The sequence below is a fragment of the Filicampus tigris genome, chromosome 11, assembly GCF_054856515.1.
Source record: "Filicampus tigris isolate MCC_2025a chromosome 11, RoL_Ftig_1.0, whole genome shotgun sequence".
Lineage (NCBI taxonomy): Eukaryota > Metazoa > Chordata > Actinopteri > Syngnathiformes > Syngnathidae > Filicampus > Filicampus tigris.
In genome coordinates, this window is record NC_141227.1 from 23,594,060 (window position 1) to 23,617,934 (window position 23,875).

The following is a 23,875-nucleotide window of genomic DNA, read 5'->3' on the forward strand; positions in this document are numbered from 1 at the left end:
ATTTTCTTATCAAATTATTACAGTCACTTGAACAATATTTGAACAAACTATTATTCTTGACTTCTGCTTTCAAAACTAATTATCCATCAATTTGTTGTGTACTGTATATGTACAGTAATATGAGGTGATTAAACATTTATATGGTTTCACAGTCAGAACGGCCCTCCCAGGGAAATTAACTATAATGGAGCCTGTGACAAAATGAGTTTGACAGACTTGTTCTAGAATGACGTAACAAATAAAAATAAGGCCAAGATTTAAGATTTAAAAGACACACTTCGCCAGTGACCTGCAATTGCCTTCTTTTGTTTTGCCGAATGTAATGAATGAAACGTGAAATTTCTCACTGTAAAATGGGATAGTTATGTTTTAACATGATGCTGACCTTTTTTTATTCTGGTGTTGCAGCAGTACGCTTCCGTATCAGCTGTCACTTGCCTTAGGAATTGAATTTGTTTCATGACCAATTAAAATGAAAGGCCATTAATACATTCTAACCCTCAAAAACCCACTACCATTTTTCATAACGTTTTTAACAAAAAAAAAAAAAGTATCACATGTTGTGTAAAAACAAAGCTGTGATTGGCTAGAAACCAGTCCAATGATGTACTCCGCCTCTTGCACCAAGTTAGTGACCCTAATGAAGATAAACTATAAAGAAAATGGCTGGACGGTTTTATAAAGTGCAATTACTGTACATAATGTGGGATTATCCTCTACGGATGACCTTGCCCATATGTCCATTTTAAAAATCAAATGTGGCCACTGAGCACAAATGTTTGCCCACCCCCGCCCTATAGTAATCCAATCCACACCACATCTACGACATGTGCGCACACGTTTCCATATCGATTGTGCTCAATCATGCTGGTGGGTGCAGAATGCCGGGGTCAGTAGCTCTGTCAAAATAACTTTGCCTCACTCCTGAGTGTTGTCGAGTTTGCCCAGGAAAAAGCTAACCAGAGCATCCACTTCCCCTTTTGATCCATTCCTGCTGCTCAGCAACCAGCAAAATGTCATAAAAGTGGCGTAGGCATGCAGGGACGTCATAAAGTGTTGTAAGATAATCCCTTGTTCACTTTTACAACAACAACAAAGTACCCAGGGCTCAGAGGTCGCAGCACAAACACAACAGCGATCAACGGGACCTCAATAGCATGTTCACAATTGGTTATTGTTGTCATCGGGTTATTCATGCATTTGCCTACGCAACTAACAACAGCATGCTTGATTTTCACAAAACAGAGTTCTAGCTACTTTTGTTTTATGAGCTCATTCTCTCCTTTTTAACATTACTATGTGACACTAGGCCAGGACGATGTGGTCTTCAAATCAAAGAAGCAATTTTTCTGGGAAAGAAATTCAGATTTGTATTCCTGATTTCTGTCCTGTCAGATGTGATTTGGGATCCAATAAAGTGATCATCAAAATCGGGGGTCTTTACTCTTGTTCCTCCAGGGCCGGTTTCCTGGATGTTTTCCGTCTCACCCGGCTGCAAGACACCCGATTCAAATGATCAGGATCTGATCATGTTAGCATGTTAGCATATTAGCTTGGATCAGGAGTCTTGCAGCAGGGTGAGATGGAAAACATCCAGGAAACCGGCCCTGGAGGAACAGGATTGAAGACCCCCGATCAAAAGGATAAAAAGGCATGAAGGACAATTTCTTTCTCATTACGCTCACATTCGTCAACAACCATTAATGATGGGAGTGGCCTGATTCACAGCCAATTCAAACCAGTCTGTATGTATATGTAAATGATGGTGCCTATGAAAAGAATTCATCTTTTGTTTGTGGAAGATAAACAGGTTGAACGGGGAGGCAAGTACTTGAGCTTTGAAACCAAAGGGTCACAGTTTGAGTCCCGCAGCAGACAACTAGCTGTTGTCTGCTTCCTGGCTACTACACTATATAAGATATCCCACCAGGTCGGCGCAAGGCTTTTCCACACAGCAACGACGAGGCACTCTAAAGCGGCCACACAGCCTGGCTGTCAAGTCGTGCTTTCTTTCTTCTTCTTCTTGTTTTTCCCCCCTTCTTGCTCCTCCATTTTACTCTGCGCGACACATGCAAACTCACGGCTGATAACGAGGCGCTGTAAAGTGGCTCCACTATTCGAGTTATAAGGGAAGATTCATTTTTGGGGTGGAGTCATAACTAGCTAACTGCATGTCGCAATTGCTCTGGATATAGTGGAGGGACGGGATACAGTTGAACGTGATTTCTCCACAATTGAGTGCTACATAGATCTTTGCATGAGTTCTCTGCAGCTATTTTAAAACATGTACAATGTATTCAAAAACAAATATTTGAATTCACTTTACAGGGGATTTAATATCCCCTTGAGTAATGAGTACCGTATAATAAATACATTTAATGAATCCCTTTTTTTGTTCATGATCAATTTACGATGTCAGAAATGTCTCTTGTGTAGCAAGACGCAAAGAATTCAAGAAACCCTAAAAAAGGTTGTTGTCAAAATTAAAAGTATCATCTTGATATGTTCCCTTCTTTAAAAAAAAAAAAGTCCACTGACACCATGACTAATATCAACTGCTACTTACATGTTTTATTCGACACAAATCCTAATACGGGTTTGTGTCGCACACAAAAAACAAAATGAATATGAGAAAGTCAATGTTTGCCCTACCTGTCCGACAGCACGACAGCTTGCATACGGTACGCTTACACCTGTGTGTGCGTGTGTCTCATGACTGCAAGAGTAAACATTACAGTCGTGACGATGATGTCATCCCGGAAGTGCACACACTCATGAAGGATAATGTTACATATCAACACCAAATTGCAACCCTCAACCTCAGAAATGTCCACCACTCGGCCTCTGGTGGTGCTGCCTGTGTGTCAGTGTCACTATGTGTACTCTGTCAACTTCTGTTGTTTATTATCAAGCACGGCAACCTGAAAGAACGAAAGAACAATGTGGCTTTTAGTTTATGGCAGTATACAGTCAGGTCCGTAAACATTGGCTTTATTTTCACATCATTACGGTGGTGTTTAGCGCCAAAAAGATGAGAATTGCATCAATGTCTCAATATTTATGGACCTGACTGTAACTACATGAATCTCCATATCACAGTACCCACTTGTGATTGACGCTGTCAGTGAGCTGTTACTTGATTCCATTTTGTGCTTCTAGTTTAGGAAGGAGAGAAGGAACATTATGGGAATTGAAACATCCTCACTTGTAACCATGGTAACCACTATCTGGAAAAACGTCATAAACCAAACAAACCGTTATGCCCGTTTTGATGAGAGTGTGAGATGTAATTAGGTGCTGTGCTAACAATGAGCTAATGCTTCGTGCCAATGCCCGCTAGCTACCCGCTTCTCTGCAGTCAAAATATATTTTCGTCTCATCCAAAATTACCGGTAAATAAAAAATATCTCACGTGATCGTGTCACCATAATTAACTGTTCATAGTTAGCTTAGCACACATGCTAGTCCCACGAGTCTTCTGACTTGTATTTCTTCTCTGCTATTGTTTGTCAAGGAATTATTCCATCACAGCACTTTAGACACACACACACACGCACACACACACACACTCACACACAAGTGCAACTCTCTGATACTGTCATTATGTATGTGTGAGAAAGGCTAACACACACACACGCACACATAGGTTAAAGCTTATTTCTGGAGCGTCTCCCATAGCGACCAGTCTTGAGGTTGGTCGCCACGGTGATAGGGCCGCAAAGCAATGGAAAGCAGATGGAGAAAGAGCGAGTCAGAAAGAATAACTCTGCTTGGCTCTACTCAGAGTTCAAAGGTCACTCTTGGCCTCAGGGTTCATTCAGAGGACTCACTTTTTGGACACGAGTTCACTTTGCGTGACTTTGACTTGAATGTTTGTTGGGAGTCAATCTCGACGTGGTCCTCTGTTGTCGTCTACCAAAGAAATATATGGATACATTAGCATTAGTTGTTGTTATATGATTATTTTTTGAAATATCCAAATTCTATGAGAATATTTTCAACATAAGCAGTGTATGTGTCAACATAAGCAAATGTACTGTTAATTACAGAAATAAATCATATCAACAGTATAGCCTACGTATGAAAGTGAATATGGCAAACTGTACAGGAAAAATAAGTAGGACATACAGAGGTGACTGGGAACAGCATCAAGAGACTAACTCTATCACTAGAGTAGAGTTATTATGTAACAGAAAAAAAGCGACCACATACCTGTACAAGCAGTTTATATAGACGAAGTTGAGAATGATGCCGGCCGCAACCATGCATGAAGAAATATGCATACAAACGGTATGCAGAAAGAAGAGTCAGCAGCATTGATTGAGGTCTTTTTTTTATTTAAATGTTCTTGCACTCTACAGTATGTTCAGGTAGTAATTTTTACGAAGCTACTTTTATGTCTTCAATTTGCTTTTAAACGTCTTGAACTCTTTTGTTCGTAAATGCTTTTAAAAGTTGTACTTTTAATTTTGTGAAGCACATTGAGTTACCTTGTGTATGAAATAAGCACCCTATAAATGAAGCTGCCCTACCCATAAAAGCATTATTAATGATCAGCGGCGGAGTGATGATAACTACATATTAATCGCATATAAAGACAATACGACATTACTGCAAAGGCCTACGACAATACATGCAGCAAGAATAGTCAGCAACATTGCATGGTACACTACATGTTATTTGTTGCTTGCTTATTTACATCATTAAATAGGGAATCAACCCAAACATTTTTTTCAAAAAATATGTTCTATGTAGGGACCCAAGCTGTAACAAGGGATTCTGATTACCGGTAATATTGTGCTTGTGGAACAAGAGTTAAGTAGCAAAAGGGGGCGGCCATTTTGCCACTTGCTGTTGACTGAAAATGACATCATAGTTGCTCAGGTCGCAACCAATCATGGCTCAGCTTCAGAAAACTGGTGAACTGTGATTGGTCGTTACCTGAGCCCAGTAACTGTGATGTCATTTTCAGTCGACAGAGGTGACAAAATGGCCGCCGCCCTTAGATGGCTAGAAGCGGCGGGATTTTGCTGCTTAAGTCATATTCCATATTGATCAGAATGCATTGTTTCAACTAGTGGGCTTGCGCAGAACATATTCTTGAGAAAAAAAGTTTGTGTTGACTTCCGCTTGAACAGTTATAACACTGTGTAAAGGTCTTACCCTCGCAAGCTGCTGACTGGCACACCGCAACTTTGCATCGCCATGGCGACCGGACCTTCTGAGTGACTCACTGAGCCTTTCGTTTCTCTCAGCTTGACCATAATAAAAACCCTCCAGCTGCTAAAAGCATTTAAGAAATGTGGATCCCACTTCCTCACATCTCACCAGCCTGACACAATTAATTAAAGCAAATATGACTAGTTTGGTTAAATAGTGAACTAAAAATACAACCGGCGCTTATTTCAGCTAATATTTAAAAAAGGTTTAAATAGGATTAAAGTACTAGTAAATAGTAAAGTACTAGTACTATATGAAGTTCTCACGCGCACGCACAGTGAAAGTGAAAGAATGCCTGGGAACGGAGCGTCAGTGAGCAGTTATTCATTTGCTAATTTCATCAACAATGCAACAATACATTCTCATTAGTGATGCAGTTAAGGGGCGTGTGTTTGTGTGTGCGTGAGAGCGTTAGCGGGGGCGAACTGCAGGAACATTCCCTAGCAGGGAACATCAAAATAAGAGCTCGCAGAACAGTTTAAAACAAGCCAATGTAAACGTTTTGTTATATTGTGAAAATAGAAAAAGGTGAGAATAGTGATCAGGTGAACAATGTGAGTGACACGAAACGAGTGAGACTCAAGGTGTGAAACAATCTTTCCATGCAAACAGACAATTTGGAAATAACTCTTATTTGGAACAGTGATGACAAAAAGGGCAATCATTATATTTTATATATTATTTATGTCTATATTTATTAATGCATGTACCACAGCCTTGTATTGTTTTTGTTTTATTGTATTGTAAAGCGCTTTGTTACAGCCCTAGCTGTTATGAAATGTGCTATATAAATAAGATTGTATTGTATTGTATAAAAGCCTGTTTTCTGCGTTTTTTTTGTCAAAAATCTGTTTATGGTAAAAGCAACCCATGTTGTACTGTCGATTACTTAAGAATGGAAAAGCTACGAACAACATTTTTTTCAGTAAAACAAGATCTTATATTGTCACAGATCAATGCAGCCTATTGTTGGTCTTGGCAATATAGAGAACTCTGCTTTAAAAACAGTTGTCAGTGAAATAGTGAAGCGGTGGATCAGGTCAAGTAAGTCCCCACTGAGGTCCCAGGTACCAAATGTAGCAAATCCATTGCCTGCCACTGCTTTGATGTTTCATATCACATCCTTAAAATAATGGCCTTTTACAAGGGAAAAAAAAGACATAAAACGCCTCCTCTAAAATCGGCTACAACTGTAGTTAATTCTACCCCTGAAATGAAATTATGAATAAATATATTCGTTTTTTGGTCCAATTTTTCTAATGATTTTTTTCTAAATCCTAGTTAATGGATGGACTTGGGCCATTATTTTAGGAAGATGATGATATTAGCTGTGCTTCTTCCATCTTGTGCTCCGCTGTCGGCTCCCGCTCACTTCGCTGCTTCATTTATGCGTGACTAGGATGCTTCTCCCATCCAAAACCAGATTCTTCTCGCAGTTCTTCCAGTCTACTCAAAGTCCTCCAGGACCGGTTCGTGTCCGGTGTCCTTGAGGAAGCGCAGCAGGTCTTGGGGCCTCATCCCCATGGTGGCGCTGTTGGTCATGGGGTGAAAGTAAACCATGTGGTGGCCGCCTTCCAGCAGGTCTCGGTCCAAGACCAAGGTGACGCTGCGGTCCTTGTCGAAGAGCACAGCCAGAGCCGTGGCGCAGCCCTGACCCACCTGAACCACAAGCGTCAACATAACATCTTTGTTGAGTTGGAGTAGCGCTGTCTAAGCCAGTATTTTTTTTTTAAACGGATTATTCCATCGATTCATCGGATAAAAAGTTTATTGCTGATATCTGTTTTTTAACCAATTGCTGTAAATTCTGTTATTGCCTACTGACGAAACAAAACCAAATTACAAGAAAGCAATATTATAGGAGAGGGATTGATGTATTTACCAACCTGTTTGAAACAGAGAGCTTGCTACTTCTAGACTATTAATTGATGCGACTGGCTACTAAGGGTTATCGTAAATCATGTTAAGAGCGTAGCAGCTGTGGCTAACGGCTTGTCTACAGTACTATTGCTAGCAGTAGTATTTTGAATGTGCACAGGGGGAAAAGAACAAAGATTAAGATGAGTGATTAATTGAAGTGGATAAAACTCCAAATATTGAATCTTAGATCTTTAAAAAGCAAGAACCTGTTGACTTCATCACATTCATTTATGAAATTTGTGCCGATGGCCCATTGGGGCCAGCATCAGTGAACTTCGGGTGGCCCAAAACAATCACGTGGTGGGCCCAGGCCATCGGGCCACCGCTAATGTCAGACACTACATGTTTCTTCGAAAAGGGGAACAAGGCAAATACTGAGGAAAAAAAAAAAAAAAAAAGACTACAACACCCACCCACCCCAAAACACAACAGTTGTTATTAACTTGTTGCATCACCTTGAGTTTGTCCAGCATGGTGGCCTCATCTGCAAAGCGAAGGTTCCCACTGCCCACCGACAGCTTCTTGGCCAGCTCGTTGAGGTTCACCTGCACAGGAGCAACGTGGGAAGTTGGAAATGGTTCACTCACTATATACGGATTATCATAGAATGGAAATAGATTTTTCCCCTCAAAAACTCCACCCAAGAAATCACTTCGCATTAATTCATGCATAGAGATTTTTATATAGTCAACCATATAGTTCACTAAGAAGTCCACTCAAGTCCCTGTAATAATTGGGAAGTAGGGAATGAGAAAATAACATCAATGGTTGGGTGCTGGACGATGCAGGCCTCACCTGCCTGTCGTGACGTGTCGACACCAACCACAAAGTTTTCTTCTTCTTGTCTTTGAGGAAAAGGTTCTTGGAGACGGCACCGCTCACGTCCTGGAGGTGAGGCATCATCTCCTCCACCGTAAAAACCTCACAAACACAAACAAAGACAACAAACGTGAACAAAAACATATCATTGGTTACAGTGATTAATAGGGGCTTTAGAAGCTAGTTCTTTTAAACCTCATTTTTGAAAGCAATTTAAAGGCGGCATGATACGCTACTGTTTAGAAAGTTTGCCTCATAGTGAGAAAGTTCCGAATTCGTATGTCCTGTACGTCGACTTGAGTCCACTCATACTGTAAATGATGTTGTGGCGCCCCCTGCAGGAGACAGCTAGCCAAAAGGCGCAAACGGGTCCAAAAGTTCAGTCTACAAATAAGTATAAACCTCAAGAGGAGTTTGTAAACTTGTCACAAATGTATTGTGTGACTCTTGAATGTTAGCCGCTCTGCGCGCAAAAGTGAAACAACGCCCACTCGCCAAGTCAAGCGTTTATTCAGGTGGCGAGACGCCAGACTCCATCGGAAAACGGGGCATTTTTCACTTTGCATTGCTTGTGCGGGCAACTTCATAAACAATGTTGGCTAAAATTCGTGATTTAAACTTGAATTGATTTAACAATATGATCTGTATAAGAGTTGGCCAACTACAACATCCGGTTTCATTTAAAGAGTGCCAACGTAGCGTGTCTTTGTGGAAAGAAGACGAATGACCAAAAGCTGAAATAATTCCACAGAAAAATACCTCTAAATATAAATGTGAGATCGCCGAATTAACCAAGGAGTTCCCGTTGATGCACCGGTGGCCTCAAACGTGTGTCAGTTCTTGATTTTAGATGACAGTAAGCAGAAAAACACTAAATATAAACATTTTTATTTGAGTTCCATTGCTTGCTTCTCAATCTACATGCTATCATTTACTTCTTCCGCAATGGCAAGCAAATTGTACGTTTTCTGATTTTGTGACTTTTGCAATTCACTGACACGTTGCATGTGTGCATGCTGTGTGGTGTTACCGGCGGGTGATCCACGCAGGTCGTCTGGATGTTTAAAGCCTCCAAATGTTTCTCCAGTTCTGCCCGCAGCTCCCCAGACATCTTTAATAAATAGACCTTTTTAGTCAAATCACTGTGTTAAAAAAGTAAGACAGTCAGACAAAGTGCAGAAAGCAGGTACGGCCTTCCTTCTTCTTCTTCTTTGCTGTCAATGTTTTCTTTTCTTGTGGCTACCGCAGTGCTCGCTACCATATGCTGCCATCTACTGGAGACTTTCTGCAAACGTGCAGCTTATTGCTGAACCTCACGTGACCTTTTCTTTTCTTTTTTAGAACATTATAAATGTTAAGTTTTGCATCACAGTATTAACAGTTATATGTCAGCTAAAAACCGCGTCTTTGTTTTACATATTATTATGAAAATATATGTGTAGTCTAGAAAGACCGTTTTGTTTTTATATAAAAAGAAGTAACCTCTTTATGATATGTTAAAACCAGTAAGACTGGCTTTTAAAAAAAAACTACTTATTTTAACTGATGTCAAAACAGGCTGTTTTTATTTCATTTTTTTAAATAAAAAAAAATCCAAACATTACTGTTAAAAAGGCACTTCCAATAAAATTTTGGCAAAACTGGTTGTCATTTTTGTCTTAAGCGTGGTTGTTAGCATCTGCTGAATGTAATCAATAAAGTAAGTTTTAATCTGTTCCTTTTAAAATCATAAAGTAACTAAGTTACTTTTAAAATCAAGTAATCTGATTCTGTTATCTACTACGTTATCTTGCCAAGGTGTGTGGCAACACTGCCCGCAACTCAAAGTTTGCCTCACAAAGCAACAAATAAAAATAAAAAAAGCGCAAACAACTGCGAATGTCGGGGAACTTGTGAGGAGCTGCTGCTGGCAACAGCTCACACCGAGATGCTCACACACAGACGAACTGACGTCAGCTCCTGATGTCATTCACTATGCCGCACCCCTTAAAGGCACACATCCAACACACCAAAACTTCAATACATACAGTAATTACACGTTATAAAATGTACATTTTCTTTGAGTGAGATTGTATACAAATGCAGAGCTTCTTTACTTTATTGAAAACAAAAATCAAGTTTAAAGTCGAGGTGCACGACCGTGAACCTTTTTCTTGTGTGTCGCATTGTTTGACGAGAACATGTGTCCTCGTTCCACTTCCACCTGAATGGAAAGCCCGCTCGCGTACGTCGTCGACCCACTTTGGCGAGGTGGCCGTCGATGAAGCCGACAGCCTTTTAGCAAATGAACAGCAGCTAAATGTCGGGAGATTTGGGTCGATGGAGGCGGCAAAGCGGGAGGAGAAAAAAGTCGATGCGGATGTCACTCAACAATGGACGCCAGACAAACAAACAAACAAACAAACAAACATCCGAAGGTCATTGTGGCTGTATTGAGTCCCGGTGTTTATGTTGCCAAAGAGACGATTCCATTTCTTTTTGTATGTACTTTTTGTTCCACAGCTAATACTGTGCGCTAGTCGGTCATTTTTCTTTCATTCCATCAATAATGGAACAAGTGTAAAGTCACTTGTTAAAAAAAAAAAAAATCTAATCCAGCGATGTTCTTATACCGCCTTGCTTTTCTATGTGAAAATGTCTCCCGGGCTGAAACAGCCAATCTACCCAAAAAATGTGATTAGCATTTTCAAAAAATCTGCAGATTTCATTTGGAACACAGAACAGTAAAGACATATTGGCACTAAAAGTGTGAAAAATGTCACTTTAGAGCCATTTCTTTTTTCTCCGAAACACTTATTACCTTTTGAACGATATCAACTGTCAGTAAAATGAATTGATTGCCAAAGTAAAATTCAGTGGGATCAAATTAGATGAAAATGACCCCCACACATAGAGTATATTTCCGAGAAATAGTTTCATTGGACTTTGAGGTCATGTCTTTGTGGTGAATATCGGGGTGGCACCCAAGCGCCCTCTAGTGGCCAGCCTCCCTCCACTAATAATCTCCGTAATTACTTGACTGCGCACACAATGGAGTCCTCTGCCCAATGACCTTCAAGTGTGTGCATTTCCCAGCTGTCAATCACTCCGTGTCCTACATTCCTCTTCACTGACTTGATGCAATGATGAAGTGGCCACTGCTCTCTGTTACCGTGGCGACCATATATTGTACGTACACCTTGGTGATTCTGATGATCGCTCCGGCTCACACGAGCGTGACTCTTCACTGTCTCAAAGAATTCGAATGTTACGTAGGAAAGCATCCATTTAGAATGTGGAAATTTTAGGCTATTTTTCGGTATTTTCCGACTGTAACTATGTCATGAATGTAAATAAGGCTACGATTCCTTTCTAAATTCTTACATTCTGAAATTGAAAGTTTCTTGTGTAAAACTCATCTTTTTTTTTTTTTTTTTTAATAGTCATTAAAGTTGTGAAAAATAAAATAATAAAATCCTCAAGTGTTTGAGTATAATGATATTTTTACTCTTTCACATTCTACTTAATTGATACAGAAATAAAATGTGTCGGCCCTGTTCAAATGTATTGGGACGCACGTGTATAAAGTGTAATTAAAATACATGCTGGTGATACTGCTGTATCGGGGGTGCCCAAGTTCGGTCGAATTCAAATGATCGGCTCATCATCAACCGATCCTGGTCATTCGCATCATGAGGTGTATATGTGTTGGAGGAGAGAAACATCGAAAACTGGCTGCATGGATAGGGGCGCTCGAGGACCTGACTTGGGCGCGACCCTGCGGTGTATTTTGTAATAATAACAACAATGCTATTGACAGTTGTCTTTTTGTAAACGAATGCGCGTGTTGTTGGAGCACATTAGAAAGTGTACATAATGAAATTGCCGCTCGCTCGCTCGCTTTGTTTTGGCTTGATTCCAGCTTTTTGTCCTCATCTCCTAATGTTCTCTGTTGCATTGACACAGCGACCCACATACATAACACACACAATTGTGTGCGTGCGTGTTCGCGTGCGTCCGAGGTTCCTTATATAAGGTGCACCTGAGCGGAGGTGAAGTCTTTTAGCAGTGAAAGGTTCCTGTCTTGTTGTAGTCATGAAGATGACGTTTGAAGACTTGTCTTGTTTTGCTCAGTGAACTTGGTGGACGTTCAGAATAACTTCGCCTTCCCTATTTTTTGGAACGTGAATAGTTTGGATTCTCGTCATCATCTTTGGTCTCTTCAGGTAAAGTCAAAGTTCACCTTCAACAAAAACTGCCTTGATTTGTATGAACGGCGGAGTGATATGCACGGACACGAAATCAAATCTTCACTTTGTGTTCACAAAAATGAAGAGATGCCATTTCTGAAGGAAATGGGCGTGAAAGCCAAAGTGCTGAATGAAATATTGTGGAAACATATGGAATGATGGGAAATGACGAGGGAAGATCTGAACAGCTGGAGTGTTGCAATCGATCAAGAAATGTAGAAGTTGGAGCTGAAAATGTAAAAATGTTGAAATTCTGGATTTTATTTTGACAACTTAGGAAAGTTTGGGAACGGGAATGGCCTGAAGAGTTTGAAGTTGGAATGGCTTCAAATGGTCAATAAATGTCAAAAGTGGAAGTCAACATGCAAAATGTCTGATTTATTTAGCAAATTTTGGTAATTGGAATCGTTCACATAATTTCATTTTTGCTTGAATGAGCAAAACGTTTCGAAGTTGGAATGGTTTGAATTGGTCGAAAAATGTGAAAACTGCTGCTGAATATTTAAAAATGCCAAATTTCGGACTTTCGGACTGAAAATGTTGCGAAATGTTCACGATACATTGAATGAGCTGAACATTTAGAAATTGGAATCATTTAGTCAAGAAATGTGAACACTAAATATGTAAATGTTACATTTGGGGCTTTTATTTTTACATTTTGGGTCATGTGGGAAAGGCAATTGTTGACAAAAAATCAAATGAACATTGACGAGTTTGAATGATTTGAATTTGAATGTACTCAATCTGTGTGTACCTTCAGGCTGCTCCCGGGACTCGCCGTCGCCGCCACTGAGGAAGAAAGAGGTATTGCAACACACCTAACATGTGGACCATGTATGTTTGTTAGTGTATACGTGTGGATCCACGTTCGTGTGTTTCCTTGTTTGTGTACGCTTGAACCCGTACGCGCACACACAGCTATATTTGCGTGTGTTTTTGTGTGCTTATGCGTGTATTTAGCATTCTGTATACGTGCATGTTTGTGTGTGTATAGCCGCGTGTGTGTGTGCGTGCACATATCAGAGAGAGAGAGAGAGAGAGAGAGCGAGAGAGCGTGTGTGTGTTCGTGTGTATTCGTGAGCGTGAGTTTCTGCGTGTGTCTCTGCAGGTTTTTGTGTTTTTGTGCGCGTTCACATGTGCGTAAAATGTGTGTAAGTCCGCGTGTGTATTATTGTGCGTGCATGTGTGTGTGCATGTGCAATTAAAAGTAAAAGATGTCCGCGTACATGAGGGTTGCACGTGTTGACGGTGCAGTTGGCGCCAGGAGGAGGAGGAGGAGGAGGAGGAAGAGAGGAGGAGGAGGATGAGCGCTACGCGCCACCACACCTTCATCTCCGGCAGCAGCGCCAGCGGGACCCGCGCCTGGACCACCGGCACCCTCACCGGCTCCGACTCCGGCTTCGGCTCTCCCGTGGACGCCGCGTACCGGCCCACGGAGCTGCAGACCGCCGCCGAAGCCTCGCCGACGGTGAGTCCCACTTTGCGCTTCCGAACTCCATCAACGATGAGCGTCAATTAACGCTCGCCTGCTTCCCGACGCCACAGGTGAGCGGGTAAGGAAAAATGAATCAAACGAAAGGTATCCAAAGACGTCTGTTTCGACATCGGCCGATAAATGACGTGACCTTCGACACGGCTTAATGAAAACAATGTGACTGATGTAGAATGCCCAGAAGTGAGTGAACATTACAGAAAGGTCTGCCTGCTGATGTCATCACAACAACAAGCTTCAAGCAAATATGAGGTTTTGCGATTGGCCAATGAACATTGAATCGACACGTTTAAAAGGTTGATATCAAAGACATGCGCGATGTTATCGACACAATCGGTGGATGAGGGCAAGGTCTGCAGCGCATATCGATCCCATGAAGGGAAACTTCACTGACCTACTTCACTGTGGATGCTGCATGCACAACAATCCGTCAACATCAACACTGAGCCAGCGCACTTGTGACATCCTCCACTTTACTCGAACAACACTGGAACACATATAGAAACATGTTGATTGCATTACTACTAGCAACTCGCAGCGCCTTCTGAAGGCCTCCCCATCGTAAAGGCAGCCAGTCCTACTGGAGAATGGAAATGAACGTCTGGGAGTGTCTTAAAATGATCTGGACTCGTTTAAGAATGCCACTGAAAGACCCGCAACTCTTTCGAGACTTGGATCGAATGACCTGCATGATAGCGGCTGTCAGCTAGCAACGAAGGACTTGCGCCGACCGGGATATGGCACTGAAAAGCCCCGCAAAAACACTTCCTCGTAAGACTTGGATCAAATGAGCTGATCACGGCTTCAGACTTGATGCGATTGGGGAGAATAGGAATGAGACTCCCCGAGGATTCCCCGTCAGATTTGAATCAAAGGTCTTTGCAATGGAAGTGATGGCGTGCGGTGTGGACGTCAAGAGTGCTGATGTCTTCATGACTTGGGATTGAGCGCTTTGAGACCATGCAAGCGAGGCATGCTGGGATTGTTCCACACACATCCAGTGAAACACGCGCAGAGAAAACACACGTTGAATTGTTAGTCAAGAACTCGGCACCGCTGTGAAGGACATCCAAAGGCTCATTGGAACTAATGCAGCCGTAACATAAGTAGCATTAGCATCAGTATTAGCATGTAGATACTCCAAGACTCTGCTAGGTTCAAAGACAGCAGTTTAGATGTATTAACTTATTCTTCTGACTCATTCGGGAGAATTCCCTCAAAGGGGTTTCAGTTTTGGCTGGTTACCTTTCAGGCATTTTGAAAAAGTTGAATCATTTTTCAGAAGAATAATAAACAAGGATTCCAAGAGGGCCTTCGCACGCAACGGGCGACACTCACGCTATCAACTTTGTTTTGCAAAAAGCTCTTATCTCAAAAGTTCATTTCGTCCTCTTAGCTCAGCTTCCATCCTCTAACCTTCCCACTCGGGAATTCTGGGAAATGGACACTCTGGCCGAGAACCGCTTTTTTTTTTTTTTTCTTTTAATGAAAGGGTCAAATATTCCCGGAGGAGGACATGGAATTAAGAAGCAACTTCTCCTCTGCCCGACCTCCATCTTTGTTGCGCGCCGCTCAAATGGAGACAAGAGAGGGGCGGCTTAATTAAAGTTGCGATCATAGCGACTCCGCGGAGAAATTCGTAATTCATCTCTCGGTGGGTATGAAGGAGCTGCTCGCTGCTGATTAGCCAGACGGGCTAACGGGAAGGCGTCTCACCGCGCCGAATGCTAATGTGATTACATCAAGGAGCGCCTCATTTACATTCAACTGTGGATAAATAGCAGCCGGCTTGCAAGGAAGCGGCTCACTAATGACATGTTTAATCCTCATGATGGGCCTAATATAATACCCCTCACACATTTTAACATTCATACCATTGGTACTCATAGCATGTTATGTACTCATAATATGTTTGAGTTTGCTGCCCTCAGTGGACAGTTCATTAGCGATACCCAATCTGGAAGAAATGCGATTTTAAATCACTTTGTGAAGACTTACAAAGTCACCTCAATATGGCTGCGCTCCAGTCTTCCTCTTTTCTTTCAGACATGGCTTCCTGAGATTTTTTGGTGGGCCTCGTCATGATCGACCTGTCCACCAAATTTCATGCAGTCAGAGTTGTCCAATTCAGGTGAATTCTCCTTCTTGTCCTCCAGGTGGCGATGGCGCCGCGGGCCGCCCGCCCGTTCCCCACCGTGGACGTGCCCGACCACGCCCACTACACCATCGGCTCTGTCATCCTCGCCATCGGCATCACCGGATCGGTCGGCAACTTCCTGGTCATCTACGCTTTCAGCAGGTGGGAGCGCCACGAAATATGGTCGCGGCGACAAAATGACGTCATCCGTTTCGTGGGCTGTGTTTGCTTTCCAACTTAACACCTTGGCAGCAGCAAAAGAGCTAAAAGAAAACATTCACGGCCTGCCAAGCAGAGGATCATGGCTAACGTCGTTTTTCGTGGTTCGATGCCAATCGCAGACGTCTTTTCCTCCTCGCTGTGCTGGCGTGCGCTACAGCCGTCGCCTGTCTTGCGCCCAGCGGACATTTTCCCAGAATGCTTTGAAGCGATTCGTTATTAACGGCAGCACTAAGCAGACGCCCATCGATGGAATTTATGCGAGACGTTGCGTTGGGGGAGCAACAGTCCAAAACAATCAGTCAGGATGTCACGCAAAGAAATAGACTTTCACACCAAAGTGGAGAATTCACATTTCATCGCCTTTTTCCAATTTTCATGTAATTTCAAGTGACACCCACATGATGATGCCATGTTTCTTTTGCACAGCATATGTCGTACATCCGTACGGTTGCCCGCCCGTTTTCGATGAGGCCTGTTTGGCGCACATTATTCAAGCTAGGCCGTTGTGTCGCTGTGACCTTTGGCTTGTTTGGCTTTCCTTAATTATGCACTCTTGGCACACATACTGGTTGAATCCAGTTCAGTGCATGGAGTCACACATTGTGACGTGGGCTTGGCACGAGGATTCTGCCCCACGCCAGTGAGACGTATGTGAGAGTAGGGCGGTGTTATGGAACTTTGGAGAGGTCCGGCAATGAACTGGAACAAGACCTAAAAGCAGGGGCGGAGCCGTGGGTGGGCCTGGGTGTGCACAGGCCCACCCAGATTGACAGACTGCCCACCCAGTGACATTCATGAAAAAAAAAAAGATACTTTTAAATTCCTAGTAAATTATGAAATTATTTTTGAATTTGTGTTTCATTGTGTTGTTTTAATTTGATTTAATATTAACAATGGCATAATTGTGGTTGTCTATTACGCGGGTGTGTGTGTGTGTGTGTGTGTGTGTGTGTGTTCAGGAGCCGCAGCCTGCGCACGCCGGCCAACATGTTCATCATCAACTTGGCCGTCACTGACCTGCTAATGTGCGTCACTCAGGCGCCCGTCTTCTTCACCAGCAGCATGCACAAGAGGTGGATCTTTGGCGAGAAAGGTGCGGACATGCTGGACTGGTCACCAGACAATGTCGGGGCGCATATCGACAAACGACGGACTACATGTACAAAACGGACCAAATGTACAACATGGATGAAATATTTACAACTTGGAAAAAAATGCAAAATTGACAAAATTGCAAACAAATTTGACAAAATTGTAGAAAAAAGTTCAATGAAAAAAGGAGAAATATTTGACAAGTATTTGTTTATTTTGTTTGGTGTTAGTTCGAAGTAACTTGAGCTCGGTCTTGATGTGTGTGTGTGTGTGTGTGTGTGTGCGCGCGCGTGTGTCACAGCGTGCGAGCTGTACGCGTTCTGCGGCGCGCTGTTCGGGATCTGCTCCATGATCACGCTGACGGTGATCGCCGTGGACCGATACTTCGTCATCACGCGACCCCTGACCTCCATCGGCGTGTTGTCGCAGAAACGGGCCCTCGCCATCCTGGCTGCAGCGTGGGCGTACTCCTTGGGGTGGAGCCTGCCGCCCTTCTTTGGATGGAGTGAGTAGGCACGCACGCGCACAGCAAACGTTGCCTTGTTTGTGTGAGCTCTACTCGACAAAATGTATACTTATAAAATGGACAAAACTGAACACAATGTACAAAACTGACAAAATGGGGAAAAAAAATGTAGGCTACAGTGCAAACTCGACAAAAGTCGAAAATACGATTCCCAACATTGCAAAACATACGCAAAATGAACCGCCCCAAAAAATCACAAAGTTGATCAAACTGATAAGCTACACAAACTGTATAAAACAGGGGGAAACAATGACAAAAAATGAAAAAACATTAGAATGAATCAGCCACATTTGTAAAATCAAATGTGCTAATTGAAAATATGCACAAAATGGACAATAAATGACAAAGTTGACAAAAATCACAGAATAGAAAAAAATGACCCAAATCACAACATTGGGGGGAAAAAGGGAAAGTCAAGCCCCCCAAATTCTTTGCAATAACATGTTGTCTGCGCCCGCCCGCCAGGCGCGTACGTGCCCGAAGGGCTGCTGACGTCGTGCACGTGGGACTACGTGACCTTCACGCCCTCGGTGCGGGCGTACACCATGCTGCTGTTCGTCTTTGTCTTCTTCCTGCCGCTCCTCGTCATCGTCTACTGTTACGTCTTCATCTTCAGGGCCATTCGCAACACCAACAAGTCAGTCGCTAGCAATATATATATATCATTTTCAACGTTGTTGTCAGGGTGTAGTTTTATCGGTCAAAAAGAGTCTTCCCAAAATATAAAATAAAGAAAAACATTCAAATATTACCTTTTGTTAATAAAAATGTCATTTTACTTCATTTTTCAATGTTACATTCCAAATAGAAAACGTAATTAGTGAATCAATGAAACATCGTATGGTGAGGTTTATTTCTTTGAAAAAGTGCCTGTGAAACGTAAAACAAGGTTTTACATTCAACTATTTACACTTGCACACACTGTGGGTTAAAAACGCATTTTTGCGGGATTTGGAACTCATGTTCACATGTAGGGCAAGCGTTTCACACTACTTTGAATTGAAATGAAGTCTGCCAGGCTTTTGCGAATGAACGATTGCTGGTACTGCGCGCGCCAGGGCAGTGGGCAAGATGAGCGGCAGCGGCGTGCACGCCCCGGTGGCCTCCCGCGACTCGACCAAGTCCTTCCACCGGCTGCAGAACGAGTGGAAGATGGCCAAGATCGCGCTGATCGTCATCTTGCTCTACGTGGTCTCCTGGTCGCCGTACTCCACCGTGGCGCTCACCGCCTTTGCCGGGTAAAAGCCACGCGCTGGCATGCAAGCTGTCGAAAAAAGAAATGGGAAAGGAGGATGCGCTAAGTGGGATGCAGAGCGTTGCTTGATTCTCGCTGTCTTTTGCGCAGCTACGCTGACATGTTGACGCCCTACATGAACTCCGTGCCCGCCGTCATCGCCAAGGCCTCGGCCATCCACAACCCCATCATCTACGCCATCACGCACCCCAAGTACAGGTAGGAGAACAAGAATCGTGAACATGGGCCTCCGCAGTCAACGCGGTCCAACAGTGGATTGCGGGGCTTACTTTCTTGACCGCGCCCACCAGAGCTGAAATCTGCCAAGTGACGACTAAACATTCATAGAGTACGCAAACACGTACTTTCTATTTTCTGGCTACGGCTTTCGCCCCTCTGGTGTTCAGCGACGGCGCCGCGTGAGGCTACCGGCGGGTCGGCTTCCATTGCGCTTCTGTTTTTTGCTTCGTGAGATCGACTCCTTATTTCTTGCGCTTTGGCATGCCGTCAGTCTACACGTGACCAAGTTGACCTTCTTCGGCCATATTGCTACCGGCGGTCGATGACTTCATCCCGGGATGGAGACCAACACCTAAACACTTGTGCACAGCACCAGTCTCTGCCTACTTGACCCCAGCATCACGTCAATACTTTCAGGCGTTAACTCCATCCACCGCTCAGTTGACCTAAATGTTAACTGGGCTGGAGAAGAACACACACGCATAACCCCCCCCCCCCCCCACCACCACACACACACACACACTAATACACATTACATGGCAAGTGCAAGTCACATCATTGCAGGATAAAAAGCATCGGCTTAAAGCATCGTCATCATCACTTTGCTGATTAAACTTTGACACCATGGTGGGATCCGAAGCTCCTTTTACACAGAACCCATCAAAGTGGGATCCTTCCATCCTTCCTTTTTCGATGGCGCTCGCTCCTCCTGCTTGGGGTCACCGGTAGCCATGACCTGTCTCGGCGGACTTTGGTGGAAACTGTACTCGGCACTGGTCAGCTGCAGTGGACATCGAGTGACAGACAACCGTTCACTTTCACTTTCGTGGAGCGGGAACTGAAGCCACGCTGAAGTCGGGCGACCGGACCAGCAACCCATCTGCGCCGGTCAAAAAGAAGACGAGCATCATCACCAAGACTCCCGCTCGGTCTTCTCAGTCACTTTGCCTTGGTTAAATGACAGAAAGCTTTGTTTGCTAGCGCTGCTAGCGCTACCTCGTCCTTTTTGCCACCTGCAAGTAACGTCATGGTGAAAAGCTCTTGACCGCACTAACAAATTGATCAGTCGAAAACGACTCAACAGCGCTTTAGAAAAGTCTACTTGGTGGTCTTGAATCAAGTAAAGGGAATTTGTCAACTGCGTACTATGTTAGCTGCATGGCAACTCCAATGAGTGTATTCACGTCACAGCACGTGTGTGTGATATTGTTGCTCATGCAGGGTGGCGTTGGCCAAGTATATCCCGTGTCTGGGCACTCTTCTGTGCGTGCGTCCTCTGGACCTTCGCTCGGCCAGCAGCAGTTTCGTGTCCACGCGGCGCTCCACCGTCACCAGCCAGACGTCCGACATCAGCGCGCACTTCCGACGACACGGCAAGACTCGGCTCTCCTCGGCTTCCGACAGCGAATCGGTGAGTCCGCCGCATCGGGCCCGGCATTTGACTCGGAGGCATCCAAGTCTTTCCAGTCCGGCCTCAGTCTTCCCAGAGGACTCCACTCGTCGGGACGCGCCCGGGACACCTCAAGCATCCAGAAGGCATCCCAAGCAGGCTCTTCTCTATGCGGAGGAGAAGCGGCTCTAATCCGAGCCCCTCGCGGAGGACGACCGGCCTTCTCATCCCATCTCTCAAGTAGAGCCCTGCACAGGAAACTCATTTCGGATGCTCTAGTCGATCGTCTTCTTTCGGTCACGACTCATATTGAGTGACCGCAGGTGAGGGTGGGAAATGAAATGAACCAGGAAATATGGAGCTTTGCCTTTCATTTTAAGGCCCTGATACACCAAAGCGACGTCGGAGGTCGCGAAGCGTCGTGGCGTCTTTAAGCGCCGTCTGATATTCTGTGGTGACCACCGTCGTATTGTCGTAACCCGTCTGTAAGCGTCTTGGGGGCGTTTACGTTTGTTGAATCGGCTTCGCCAGTCGTGACATTTGGTCACTCTGATTGGCTGTTAGCTAGCAAATCAGCGCGCGGAGCACCAACGGGAAGTATCAAAGGCAGAAAAACAGTGTGCGCGCCTGAGCTGCCTTAATCTTCTTACAAGTACAAGAGCGAGAGTTGACAATTGAAGTATTTCACAATATCGTGTCAACAACGTGATGGTTTACTTCGCGTGGGAGTTCATCGTGAGCATTGTTTACGTTTTTATAATCCGCCGCCGGCCAACAGTAGCAGAAGCTACTTTAATGGTCAGCGTCGCTGTCTGTCGTTGCACTGTGTTTTGCTAGCGTGATGTGCCGACAGCCGGCCGGACGCCACAGGGGGGGGGAAGCGTCTGTCACTGTTGGCCAGCGTCTTTTTGGTCTATCAGGGCCTTTAGTTCCGCCCGCCTTCACCAGCGCAGAACGATGCAGAGTCCGCAATTCCAATCCACCTGTCGAGCCCCCAAAGGTACTCAAAGTCCCCCACTTGACCCGGAGAGGCCACCCGACTCTTTTTCAACTGAGACTTCAGATTCGGAGGTGCTGATTGTCATCCTAACGGCTTCGCACTGAGCCGCATGCGACCCTCTCCAGTGAGTGGAGGATCACAGCTCGATGAAGCCAACAGAGCCATGCCATTCGGAGGTCACTAGACCGAACCGCCTTGATCAAGATTGGAGAGGCCACCTCAGAGTCCCCAGACTGTTTATCACATTTTTCAGAAGTCAACATTTTTCATGATTAAATTCATGGGGACGTTTTGCAACTGCAACGCCAGCGTCTCAATTCTGCTTTTTTCATCTGGCGTCCAACGATTCTTCCACTTTCATGAATCCCTCAGCATTCACATTCTTTTTTGAATCAGAAACAGCCCTTTGCATTTAAGAGTTTTTGTGTGTTTCCCGGACAGGGTTTAACAGACACGGAGGCAGACCTGTCCAGTCTGAGCTCCCGGCCCGCCAGCCGCCAGGTCTCCAGTGACATCAGCAGGGACACGGCAGAATTGCCTGAATTCAAAGCGTCGTCCAGCTTCAAGAGCAAAATGAAGAATCATGACTCGGGAATCTTTGAGAGGGTCAGCCGGCGACGTCACGTTGATGATGTCATCGTTTGTTTGGGATAAACGTTTGACCGCAATCTTTGTGCGTTTGTTTGTCTGCGCGCAGACGTCTTTTGACGCGGATATTTCCATGATTGGCGCCAGTGAACGCGGCAGCATTCCGAACGTGAGTATCAAAAACACAACAACTGGAATGAATGTAACGTGATCATTTATTCTAGTTGAAGAAACACTTACTCTGACCTTCAAGTATGACAACCCTTCGATCATTTCCGTCACTCTGCTCCAACTTCTTTTTACTCAACTTTCCTTCTAACTTGCGTTGGTAGGCTGTATTCAATTAGCTAACAATGTTTACGTTACCGGAGACCTGCACTTGAGTAATTGTACTGTACATGAAAGAAATCGTCGATACAAAGAATGCGCAATCATTGAGCCGCCATAGAGCAAGGAAAGAGTGTTTACTGTTAAAAACCTATCGTCTAAAAACACGCAAAATAGCGGGGGCGGCGACGATGAACCGCGATGCAGCGTGTCTATTGCTTTTTAGATATATCAAATACGCTAGATGGTAAACCTTAACATTTTGTCCACTGGCAGAGCGCCGACTTGGCAGACGCTCACGTGAGCAGAAGCGTGCTAAGTCGCATCCCGAGCATCGTCATTACTTCCGAGTCCAGCCCCTTCCTCCCCATCGGACGCAGCAGCTCACGCTCCGCTCGCGCCAAGGCCACTTACAGCGGCGCGGGGTCCGGCTCTGGGTGAAGCACGTGGCTGGTCCGCTTTGCAGCTGAACCTTAGAAACACACGCACTCACGCACGCGCACACAAGTGACACTGCTGTCATTATAGCAAAAACATTCCAATTTCAAACGACATTTTCCCAAAAATCAACTTTAACAGCAACAGCAACATCATATTCTCTGGCCCTCCATAAGAGGATGGACGCATTTACAGTCAGTTTTCAACAACAGGAAAAGTTTTATTTTATTTTTTTATTTTAAATCCATATGTACTGTGACTTTATTGTAATTGAATGTGTTCAGTGTTCACTGAACCCTTTCAACGCTGAACATGTAAGACATACACGTTGTAGCTCGCTCTGTATTTACTTTGTCAAGAGTTCTATTTGTAATAGTTTTGCATGAATTCCTCCTGTAATCGGTCAATTACATTTCATTTGTTATATTGTTTCAATCTTTTTTCTTCATTCATTTAACTAAAGAACTGGTTGGGTTTAGAGGTGCATCAATACATTGATTAATCAACCACTAATCGGTTATCGGATTAATCGACAATCATTTTGATAATGATTAATCCTTTGGGGGGCATGGATTGGGACTGTTGCCTCCGTCAGACCTAAAAAAACAATGGTTATAATTTGTTTTCTTTTGCTTGCTCGTGTTGTTAAAGGTCAAGTGTTTAATTTGATTTTTCATACCATTCCATACCTAAAATGTGAAGAAAAACACTGTGTATTATGTACTTATTATCTCTAATGTAAAATCTCATTTAAAATATTGTTTCTTGGATTTATTGTACATTCACGTCATTGTTGCATTTATTTTTATAAATAAAAAAAACGCCTTGTTTGTTCCCAGTTTAGCTATGATGATGATGACGCTTTATTTCTGTATTATAGTCAAAATACAAACACATAAACACAGTGTCTACATACGGGCGAGTGACCGCCCTCCTCACGTGACTGCCGACTGTTGCTATCTCTTTAAATAAAAGCCCGCGCACCACAGAAGAAGAAGTAA

The 23,875-nt window shown here is 43.9% G+C and overlaps 2 protein-coding genes across 3 annotated transcripts; one reads left to right on the forward strand and one right to left on the reverse strand.

Moving 5' to 3' along the window:
• Positions 1-4,952: 4,952 nt before the first annotated feature.
• On the reverse strand, positions 4,953-9,219 carry prorsd1 (prolyl-tRNA synthetase domain containing 1). Its single transcript, XM_086045047.1, has 4 exons — positions 8,990-9,219; positions 7,936-8,061; positions 7,596-7,685; positions 4,953-6,879 (listed from the first exon to the last, which is right to left on the reverse strand). Exons 1-4 carry the CDS (start codon positions 9,068-9,070, stop codon positions 6,667-6,669), a joined length of 510 nt encoding a protein of 169 aa, XP_085901173.1. The 5' UTR covers positions 9,071-9,219; the 3' UTR covers positions 4,953-6,666.
• Positions 9,220-13,456: 4,237 nt separating this feature from the next.
• LOC147140234 (melanopsin-A-like) lies at positions 13,457-23,717 on the forward strand. 2 transcript variants are annotated; one of them, XM_086045037.1, is made up of 11 exons: positions 13,458-13,656; positions 15,837-15,979; positions 16,999-17,132; positions 17,433-17,636; positions 18,123-18,294; positions 18,716-18,895; positions 19,003-19,110; positions 20,353-20,542; positions 21,963-22,127; positions 22,219-22,278; positions 22,713-23,717. In XM_086045037.1, exons 1-11 carry the CDS (start codon positions 13,492-13,494, stop codon positions 22,875-22,877), a joined length of 1,686 nt encoding a protein of 561 aa, XP_085901163.1. In that variant the 5' UTR covers positions 13,458-13,491; the 3' UTR covers positions 22,878-23,717. The 2 variants fall into 2 exon arrangements, with proteins under 2 accessions (XP_085901164.1, XP_085901163.1); XM_086045038.1 differs by lacking the exons at positions 22,219-22,278; positions 22,713-23,717 and having other exon boundaries at positions 13,457-13,656; positions 20,619-22,083.
• The last annotated feature ends 158 nt before the right edge of the window (positions 23,718-23,875 follow it).